The sequence below is a fragment of the Oncorhynchus tshawytscha genome, linkage group LG06 (assembly GCF_018296145.1).
Source record: "Oncorhynchus tshawytscha isolate Ot180627B linkage group LG06, Otsh_v2.0, whole genome shotgun sequence".
In the NCBI taxonomy this organism is placed as follows: domain Eukaryota; kingdom Metazoa; phylum Chordata; class Actinopteri; order Salmoniformes; family Salmonidae; genus Oncorhynchus; species Oncorhynchus tshawytscha.
Window position 1 is genome coordinate 60,333,964 of NC_056434.1, and position 10,560 is coordinate 60,344,523.

The 10,560-nt window shown below is 42.5% G+C and overlaps 1 protein-coding gene across 2 annotated transcripts; it reads left to right on the forward strand.

The window, feature by feature from the left end:
* The first annotated feature begins 61 nt into the window (after positions 1 to 61).
* On the forward strand, positions 62 to 10,374 carry LOC112252799 (SEC23 interacting protein). Of its 2 annotated transcripts, none has more exons than XM_024424412.2 (17): positions 62 to 398; positions 800 to 1,314; positions 1,893 to 2,103; positions 2,528 to 2,721; positions 3,497 to 3,586; positions 3,810 to 4,020; positions 4,266 to 4,407; positions 5,262 to 5,470; positions 5,697 to 5,797; positions 5,888 to 6,046; positions 6,260 to 6,355; positions 6,597 to 6,776; positions 7,630 to 7,785; positions 8,073 to 8,175; positions 8,901 to 9,089; positions 9,202 to 9,370; positions 9,780 to 10,374. In XM_024424412.2, the coding sequence occupies exons 1-17, from the start codon at positions 266 to 268 to the stop codon at positions 9,859 to 9,861; spliced, it is 2,940 nt and encodes a 979-aa protein (XP_024280180.1). In that variant the 5' UTR covers positions 62 to 265; the 3' UTR covers positions 9,862 to 10,374. The 2 variants fall into 2 exon arrangements, with proteins under 2 accessions (XP_024280180.1, XP_024280179.1); XM_024424411.2 differs by having other exon boundaries at positions 63 to 398; positions 5,885 to 6,046.
* Positions 10,375 to 10,560: the final 186 nt, after the last annotated feature.

Below are 10,560 nucleotides of genomic sequence, written 5' to 3' on the forward strand. Positions count from 1 at the left end.
CCACAGCAGTAGATGGCAGCACCGAATCTTACTCATATTTCATTTCGTTACCGGTCCATCATGACCGCAAAGAACTTGCGGGGACTCATTGAGCTGATTACAATCAGCACCGACTCAACGAGGAATGCTTGACCTTATGACTTGTATTACAGATCAGTGAACTTATCCAAACGCCATCACCGAGAACCACGTCTGAGATCCGGTTGGTGAAGTTATGCTGCTCTGGCTGTAAAATAAGCTTGGCTACGTGTAATTTGGGGTGGCAATGGCTGATAGGAAAACCAATACTGTGCCAAATTCCAGCGCAAATTTACTGTTTTCTGCGGCACCGGAGTTCAATTTCAACCTACCTTTCATACCTGTCAGTCAGGCCAGTGGTCCGGCGGTGTTATCAGGAGGTAAGATAATGGCGAGGGCCACAGCAGGGCACCTATGACAAACATGACAGCTAACTTAGCTATCTAACGACGTTAGCTAGCTGCTAGCTACTTCGCTGCCAACAAGCCCATTATACATTTGAATAATTGTAAATCCCTGCAGTTTAATAGATATCAAGATGTTCCTGTGGGATCTTAGTAAATAAAAATAATAATAATATTTGCTACAGCAGTGTCAGGTCAACAAAACTCATATGAACATAAACCTTGTTTCATCTGATTTGTCGTTAGTAAGTCAGAGTTGAGGCTCTCAAAAGGGTGGATTAACATTGGATTCTTGACATTGCTCACAGTTAGACTGTTGACGAGTTCAAATATACTGCAGTAACTCAGTTGCTCAATATTTCTGTTATTTTTCCTAGATGATTCTGCAGATGTCGGAGAAGAAGACAGCTTTCTTGGCCAGACCTCTGGAAATGCCCCAGCACCGTCCACATTCAGCTACTTCTCCAGTCCCGTGAACAGCAGTGACCCATTTGCCTCCATTGGACATCAGCCTGCATGTCCACCACCAGCATCACTATCAGTAGCCCCCGTGACATCTGGACCAACCTCTGTCCCCATTGTTGCCAGCATGGCCCCAACACCCCCTATCCCACTAACCAACCCTAATGTGCCACAGCCATTTGGCAATGTTGTTTACCAGAACCCCATGGGAAGATACACTCCTCCCCCTAACACAGTGACCCCGCCCCCTCCACAAGCCCCCGATCAGAGTTATAATCCATACCGTCACACACCCCTCAGCAGCAGAGCCAAACCCTATATGCCAGCTCCAGAGGTCCAGTCACTATCCAGCCCACCGGTGCAGCAAAATCCCTACACTATGGGCTCTCAAGCGCCAACATTCCAATCGGCACCCTCCACATACACAAAGGTAAACAACAACTCCACTCTGTTTATTGCTTAGTAGTGAATGGTGTGAACCTCTTATTTTTAAGATGAATTAAACTACTGGCAATCAGGCTAATATAAATGTCTCTAAATGTCTTATAGGAGAATTTTGCTTTTTTACAACCAAATCAGCATTTTGTATGGATTGTTGTAGATGGCTCCAAACACTTTGTTTGCGATTTGACTTGTTTTTGAGAAATCTTGCCCCAACCAGCGATTTGCTTCCTCATCCTCGTTGTGCAGTACGGGGGCTCTGAAAAAACATGAACAAATGCTCCAAACACACCCAAATACGTCCTTTTAGAAATTGAAAAGCTCTCAGTAAAGTGATGCAGGTCTTTAGATGTTCTGCACATGACATTGTTTTATTCCGAACTTTATGCGTGACGTTATATTCCACTTTGTTGCGAAGTGAATCGCTGGTTGGGGTAAGTTTCTCAAAAACGAATGAAATTGCAAAGAAAATGTCTGGACTGTTCTATAACATTTAATTTACATCAAAAATAAAGATTTTAGTTGTAAAAAAAATAAAGCTAACTTTCCCTTTAACTCTCTCTTCAGCCCCCTCCCACACAGATTCAGGGGCCGCCCCCTATGACCCATCACTCCACCACTGCTGGAGCACTGGTTCCAGCCAATCAAATGATACAATATAACGTGTATGAGGCTGTCCAGCCTCACTGGTTCTTCTGCAAACAAGTGGAGTCCAAGAGTGTCTGGCTTCCCTTTAGTATCCTGGACTCCATTCAACTGGAGGAGATCTACAATTCAGGTGAGATGAATGATGTGATTTCTACTATTTAAAAAAATTTATCATCAGAGCCATTTTATATTCTAGGTATCCAAGTTGACTTTGCATAGCGCTCTTTATGTAGGCCTAGATATTTGTAAAACATGTTTGTTTAAACAGAGCCATTTTGAAATATGTGGCGTGTTCATTAGGCACCAAACGTTGCACAAATGTTTTGAAACATTATTTGTAGCGCACCCTAGTAAACTCTACCCTAATTTATGCACACTCACAGATACATAATCATCTCACAAAAGTCTTGTCATTTTTTGTTTAGTTTTTCATTCATTTGTATGTTTGATTTATGTCTAGCCTATCGCAATGTGTTTTCTTGTACGTAAAGCAAATATCTGAGAAGCAAACAATATCGAATCTAATATGATTACATTTTTTCATTCTCCTCCAGTGCAACCAGACCCTGAGAATGTGATTGTGTGCACAGAAGGAGGGCGCTATGACGTGCAGCTCTATGACCGCATACGTACAGCTGTATTCTGGGAGGAGGAACCTACAGAGGTGCGGCGCTGCACCTGGTTCTACAAAGGAGACACAGACAGCCGTTTCATCCCCTACTCAGAGGAGTTCAGCGAGAAGCTAGAGGTTGGTCCCATCAATGTAAAAAATAAAATAAAAACAGGACCAGGGTCGTGTTCATTAGGGCACGCAATTGTAAGAAAATGTCCTGTGTTCGATTTCTATTGCAAAATGTTTCACTATATTTTACTACAGTGTGCCCTAATGAACAAGACCCATGGTTCACTGTTACCCATATTAGAATACAGCTGAGCAATGGGGTGTCTTGGGTTTTAGCCCTGAAAGTGGACTGAGAGTTTAATATTCTGTCTGACCACTAACATTGAGTGGCTGCTGCCAACACACTGACTCAACTCCAGCCACTTTAATAATGGGAATTGATGGGAAATGATGTAAAATATATCACTAGCCACTTTAAACAATGCTACCTAATATAATGTTTACATACCCTACATTATTCATCTCATATGTATACGTATATACTGTACTCTATATCATCTACTGCATCTTTATGTAATACATGTATCACTAGCCACTTTGTTTACATACTCATCTCATATGTATTTACTGCACTCAATACCATCTACTGTATCTTGCCTATGCCGCTCTGTACCATCTCTCATTCATATATCTTTATGTACATATTCTTTATCCCCTTACACTTGTGTCTATAAGGTAGTAGTTTTGGAATTGTTAGCTAGATTACTTGTTGGTTATTACTGCATTGTCGGAACTAGAAGCACAAGCATTTCGCTACACTCGCATTAACATCTGCTAACCATGTATATGTGACAAATAAAATTTGATTTGATTTGCTTGATTGGCTGTCTTCTCTATGTAGGGAGAATATAAGAAAGCGGTGTCAACCAACCAATGGCACCGTCGACTGGAGTTCCCATCGGGGGAAACCATTGTCATGCACAATCCAAAGGTATCTTTGTAGGACTTAATTTTACAATGCATAATCACCAGGTGTTTACTAAAATATTAAACAGTAATAACTTCTTTGTTTCTTTGAAATTCATGAAAACAAGCACCAGGTAGTTTCCAATCATGAACACCATATCATGGTTTTGAGTGGACTTTGTTGTTTTGCCGACCCAGAAGCGACTGTATTTCTAGTTTGTGAGGAGGTTATTTTTGTCTTTCTACAGGTGATCGTGCAATTCCAGCCATCCGCCATGCCAGACGAGTGGGGTACAACCCAGGATGGACAGACCAGACCCAGGGTGGTCAAGAGGGGCATTGATGATGACCATGATGAAGTTCCCGATGGGGAGCTCCCTCAGGTGGATCACCTGGTGTTCATGGTGCATGGCATCGGTCCAGTCTGTGACCTGAGGTTTAGGAGCATGGTGGAGTGTGGTATGTGTGATCTATCGCTCATTAAGTCTCCATTATTACCCAGCTCTATATTCATATCATATTATGGATGTTTGTTTATGCCATGAATGGTATAGGTTGTGGTATGTTCTGCCTGTCATGGTGTTTCTTACTATGCCCAGCAAATGCCCCTAAGGTGTATTGAATGTAACTGTGTAGAATATCCATTTACTGCTCCATACTAACCCAGATGGAGTATTAGAAATGTGTGTTGCTTGTGTTCACAGTGGATGACTTCCGGAGTGTTTCCCTGAAGCTGCTGCAGAGTCATTTTAAGAAGGCGCAGGACGAGTGTGTCATCAGTCGAGTGGAGTTCCTTCCTGTTCAGTGGCACACAGCCCTGCATGGGGACGCCACTGGGGTGGACAGGTGAGGAGACGAAAAAAGGCTCAGACTTTTGTTTCCACTTCCATGGCCCGGCTCCGGTGTCTCACTGGGCCGCGGATCTGCTCTGACTTGGCCAGGCCACTGGTACTTTTCTGCTTGCGTTAACATAATGGCTAACTGTGAACATGGGTTAACAACTTCCACGCTTAACACCTTCTCACATTCTACTCGCCCCAAGTCTTCAAGTGTCAAGCTCCTGATGGAAAAGCAATTCATGAAAAGTAACACTAGAGCTTATATTAACATACAGTGCATTTGGAAAGTATTCAGATCCCTTGTTCTACATTTTGTTACTTTACAGCCTTATTCTAAAATTGATTAAATAGTTCACTTTGTCATTTTGGGGTATTGTGTGTGGATTCATGAGGATATTTATTCCATTTTAGAATTAAGGTTGTAAAGTAACAAAATATTGAAAAGGGGAAGGAGTCTGAAATCTTTCTGAATGTACTGTAAACATTGGCAAAAAAACTGGTGTGGGGAAAGTCTCAGGTGGAAGTGAACCATAATGGAATTTTAAGGACATTCATACACGTGGGAATACGTGCTGTTCTTTGTGGGATAGGGAAATTATATTGTAACACGAAAAATCTGTGCTGACGTGAGCGGCAAGCTTTTACAAATGAAACCACACAATGGCTGTGTCTGAGAACATTACTAGCTGTCAAATCCTTGCTAATGCTTCCGCCCGTGGGAGGGACCTCAGATCCTGTCCTCCAATACGCTTCGAGAGGAATTGAGGAAACAAGGGTGGAGGAAGCAAGGATTTGAGCGCTTATAAATCAGACACAGCCAATTTCTCCCACTCTGACTCAATCCATTTCCTACTGTTTTAGGAGGATAAAGAAGATCACCCTGCCCAGCACAGGTCGTCTGCGTCACTTCACTAACGAGACCCTCTTAGACGTGCTGTTCTACAACAGTCCCACCTACTGCCAGACCATCATGGACACAGTTGCCCTGGAGATTAACAGGATCTATGCCCTGTTCATGCAGCGGAATCCAGACTTCACCGGAGGCGTCTCAGTATCCGGACACAGTTTAGGTACAAACAGCCAGACACCAAGGGCCACTTTTCTAGACCTAGATGAAATCTTAGTGCTGATTTATAATTTAAAAAACTTTGTTCAATTGAGAATCTCTATTGAAAGTGCTTTTTAGTTCAGGACTAGGCTTAATCTGTGTCCAGGAAACCAGCCCCAAGTGTTCATACTTTTAGCTAAGTCATGTGAGAAAGATTTGGACAAACCTGTCTCTCTGTGTGTTTGCAGGTTCCCTCATACTTTTCGACTTGCTGTCAAACCAGAAGAATGTCTCACCTTTGCAAACCATGTCAACTGCAAATGGGGGCCACCCTGCAGGCAACAAACAGGTAATAGGTCCATAGCTATCCAAACATTTGTTTATTTCATTATTTCAGTGACACCAGAGAGTGTAACAATCCCTCTTCTCCTTAAAGCAGGTGGCTCCGCCCGCTGCTGCTACCTCACCTGCTGCTGTGGGGGAGGAGCCTAAGGAGGAAGGGGAGGAGTTTGCCGATCTTTCTGCATCGCTGGAACATCTGGGCCTGTCTGAGTACCAGAGCACTTTAGAACAGGAGAAGATTGACCTTGAATCTTTTGTAAGAACCCTCCCTGCTTGGCATGAACCCATACTTGGGTAAAAAAACAAACACATTTGAGGCCTGAAAATAACTGACTTTTGAGGAGTGAAATTTCTCAGAAACGGAAAGTAAATGATTCAATTGTATTACAATGCTTCCCTAGGCCATTTCCTAGAATTGGTGATTACAATCTATGGTCCAAATCCCACTGTCTATTCTATATTTTGTTAGCTTATGTGCACAGTTGAGGACCTGAAAGAGATGGGCATTCCATTGGGGCCAAGGAAGAAAATGGCTAAATTTGTCAAAGAAAGAGCAATTAAGCAGGTGAGCATTTAATCGTCTTTGTCTCTCAGACACCAGTGTTGTGTTCAACAGGAAGAAAAAGTTTTGAAATGGGCCGGTACTACCTGAACTTAGAATACAATTAGAATAGAACATTTGATCTATTCCAAAATGTTTCACTACAGTGTGCCGTACTGAACACAACCCAGTGATGGCTAAAACTGTGTCAACTGAACATAATCTGTGTTTGTGTGCCTTCTATCTTCGGGACTCCTTTCGTCAGGCAACAAGTCAGGCAGCACAAAATAAGAAGGCAGCAGAAGTGAAGGTGACCAGTCAAGAGGTCGTCCCCGCCCAATTAAGTGAGTCTCTCCCAGGGCCCGGCACCTCGAAGCTTCCTGTTGGCGGGACTTACTCGTCCATCCATGTGGATTACAACTACTTCAAAGTTGGCACTGGACAGGTAAGCCTAAACCTCGGCCAGGATTCAATCAGATCAGCGCAACCCACCTAACTCTTTGTTGCTTTTGTTTAGGCGGTGTCGAAGGTGTAACTGCGTTAGAGCTGTCAAATCCTCAAGCTGCTCCTGGTGTTACCGATCGCAGACATTGCAGTTGGATGCACGGAGTCGCAGCCGTGTTACGGCTGTTTGAATACTGGAATGTTGCTATCTAGTGACATTAATTTGGATACATCCATAACAATGAGCTAATGAGGCACGATTTTCACCTGGCACAGAAAATGTGCTCACTCGTCAGGACACTGTTGTTCAGAGGAGCTAGCCAACAGCGCCGCCAACACAATCACTTCAAACGGAAGCTGGAAAGACTGCAAATTTTCACCATTTTTCAATTGACATCTTTGTATATATCCATAAAAATGATGCCAGCTGATTCATGATTCGACTGGCTGAGAAACGCTGCCTGCCCCTCTTGTCTCCTCATGACACGTTCATTACTATGGGACAGCTGGAGATCAAAGCAAATGTAGGAGAGACCGACAGTAAATGGATACAAATATCTGCTGTTGAAAACTAAATGTCACTCTAAAAGTAATGTGAAATAATGTTTAGATGCTTTTTATTAGTGGCGATCAAGTTACACATCCGACACGCCTAAACAAAAGTAATGAAAAGCTATACATTTGTCAGCTAGCACGGGTTTCCGCTGATCTGATTGAATCCCGACCCTACACCATGACGTCAGTGTGGCGTAACGACGTTAGTCTACAGCATTTCTGGAATGTCATGCATAAGCATACATTTTCATCAGGGCTCATGTAAAAGCACTGTCTCATGTTGGTGTTCTGTCCCATAGGTGTCGGTGGTGTACCACACTCTGGACTTTGAGCCAGTGAATTTCTTTGCCCTGGGATCTCCCATAGGGATGTTCCTCACAGTGCGAGGCCTGGAGAAGATCGAGGAAAACTACCAGCTACCCACCTGCAAGGGATTCTTCAACATCTACCATCCGGTTAGCCAATCTTCCTCACAAGTGTTCTGAGCGGAGTATGGGTGTGCATACAGATGACATACTGTATGTGACAGGATTTGCATCTGTCAGCTATAAAGCACATTGCGACAACTGTTTATGTAAAAAGGACTTTATAAATACATTTGATTGAACTATGACATGGTTAATGCCAATGTGTTTAATTAAAGTAGATCAGGGTAGCAAATACATTTATTGATATGGAAGGGTGTAATAAATGTATTTTTCAAAATGTTAAAATATCTGTTTGCGCGAACTGTTTGTTTTAGCTGGACCCAGTTGCTTACAGGATTGAGCCCATGATCCTGCCAGACCTGGACTTGAAACCGGTTCTGATTCCACATCACAAAGGGAGGAAGAGGCTGCATCTCGGTAAGGAACTATACATTCACCACCGGCTATTTTATCTTCAGATTTGTATTCTATTTATTACCATCGCCAGGTGAACCCTACTATTGTCATCACTGTCTCTTCCCATTTTGAAAATGACTAATCAGACCCTGGTCTCCGAGGAAGTGAACAGTGTTTCCCCTATATTTATTTAGCAGCGGTGGCCACCACTGCAAAAAATATATTTTAAAAAGTATATATATATATCACTGAGTGTACAAAACATTAAGAACCTTGTCCTAATATTGAGTTGCAACCCCCCCCCAGTTTGCCCTCAGAACAGCCTCAATCCGTTGGGGAATGGACTCTAAAAGATGTTGAAAATTTTCCACAGGGATGCTGGCCCATGTTGACTCTGTGTCCCACAGTTGTGTCAACTTGGCTGGATGTCCTTAGGGTGGTGGACCATTCTTGATACACATAGGAAACTGTTGAGCTAGGAACACCCAGCAGCGTTGCAGTTCTTGACACAAACCGGTGCACCTGGCACCTACTACCATACTGCCACCACTGCTGGGAAAAAAATCCTAGTGGAAACACTGGTTAATTACAAGAAGTAAATCAAATACAATGACTCAGATCTTGGCAGAGTGAAACCTCACCAACAGAACACAAAGAGCAGTCCTGGAAGACCAGGATTCCAAAGTGTAGTATGTTTAATTTGTCAGTAAGTTTTACAATCATGGATTGTTTTGTGTGTGTGGCAGAGCTGAAGGAGAGTCTCTCCCGCATGGGTTCAGACCTGAAGCACGGCTTCATCAGCTCCCTGAAGAGTGCCTGGCAGACCCTCAACGACTTTGCTCGTGCTCACACCTCCAATGCCCAGCTGGCAGCCGAGCTCGCTATGGTGGCCAATCAGATCAAGGAGGAGGAGGAGAAGCATGCACACAGTGATGGTGAGTATAAGAGTGATTTTTAAATAACTCATGAAATATTGCTCTTTCGCTTTATTTGGATAGGGCTTTGTTTTAAAAAACAACTTTATTTAAACGTCAAAACGTTGGCTAGTCGCAGAACACAGGATAGTGGAGAGTCCTGAGCTGCTGAGAGAAGAAGAGCCCCAGGTGAAAATAGGCATGCTGAACGGGGGGAACCGCATCGACTATGTCCTACAGGAGAAGCCCATCGAGAGTTTCAACGAGTACCTCTTCGCCCTGCAGAGTCACCTGTGCTACTGGTATGAAAATCAGCTCTGCTGCTTACTTTGGCCCTTTTTATGTTAAGTTGGAAACAGAAATGTTGATCAACGCGCACTGTTGAATACATTTCATGGCTGGATCAGCCAATCATCTCCTTCTGCCCCTTGGGTACTCCATATGAGGTCATACTTGTATGTGGTTGTTTATAGCTGCTGTTTAGCCATATCATTTGATGAAAATGTTGTCATATTATTCTCAACAGCTTTACCTCTGATTTTGTGTCTACTGCTTGATTGAGTTTTGAACCGGAGACTTAAGACCTGCTCCAAGGCTTGGATTACGTTTTGTCTTCTCTCCACAGCTGATCTATTTTGAGTTGAGGTATTCTTGTTTGAAAAATAATTCTGTCTGCAGACATTGATTTATTTGTTCCTTTCTTTTCCCCAGGGAGTCTGAAGACACAGCCCTACTACTCCTGAAAGAGATCTACAAGACCATGGGGATAAACCCAGAACAGATTTTACATTAATGCAATGGATTGGTAACCTGGTGGGACCACTGATCGCTGCATTCATTCCGTTTCACTGCACGTAAGTGAAATAGAATGGTGAATGCAGTGATCAGGTCCGGTTCCACCGGGTTAATGGATTGGTTGGAGTGAAAAATAAACCTTTCTGAAACCCTCATACTCCCCATCAGGTTTGTCCATGTCAATGCTTTTTGATTTGATATTGTATATGGTTCTTTGTTTAGTATTAATTTTCATTGATTTTCTATTCTCATAGTCTATTGTATGAGGATGAATATGCTTGTAATATGACCTTTGTCTTAAATTAAGAAAATAGATCAAATTAGTGGATTCCAAGACCACTTGTTTGAAATAAACATTTTATAACCTAAATTATAGAAATGGTGAGGTTTGCTGAACTATATGAAATTAAACATTTACAAGAGAAATCACAAACTGCTAATTTAAGTATTTACCTCAAATGTATTTTATGTTTAACAATAGCCGTAAAATAAACCATTTACTTTCACATTACTTGTGACTCTTATTTTCAGTCTTCGGTGCTTTTTATGTTGAATTTTTGTCGATTTGCTGTACAGGTAAGACTGCCACATATCCTCTTAAGTCTGGGTAGAAAAAGACAGCATTTACTTTCTGCTTTACGATTTGTGTGTGTTTTGGTTTGCTTAAATAGAGAAGATGACCAATACTTGTTTTTCA

Excerpts from the sequence above, each read along its gene's own strand:
- LOC112252799 (XM_024424411.2), top strand. The coding sequence starts at position 266 with ATGGCTGATAGGAAAACCAATACTGTGCCAAATTCCAGCGCAAATTTA. Across the intron at positions 2,104-2,527 it reads GGAGGAGATCTACAATTCAG|TGCAACCAGACCCTGAGAAT; the intron begins GTGAGATGAATG and ends ATTCTCCTCCAG. Across the intron at positions 9,090-9,201 it reads GAAGCATGCACACAGTGATG|TCGCAGAACACAGGATAGTG; the intron begins GTGAGTATAAGA and ends AACGTTGGCTAG.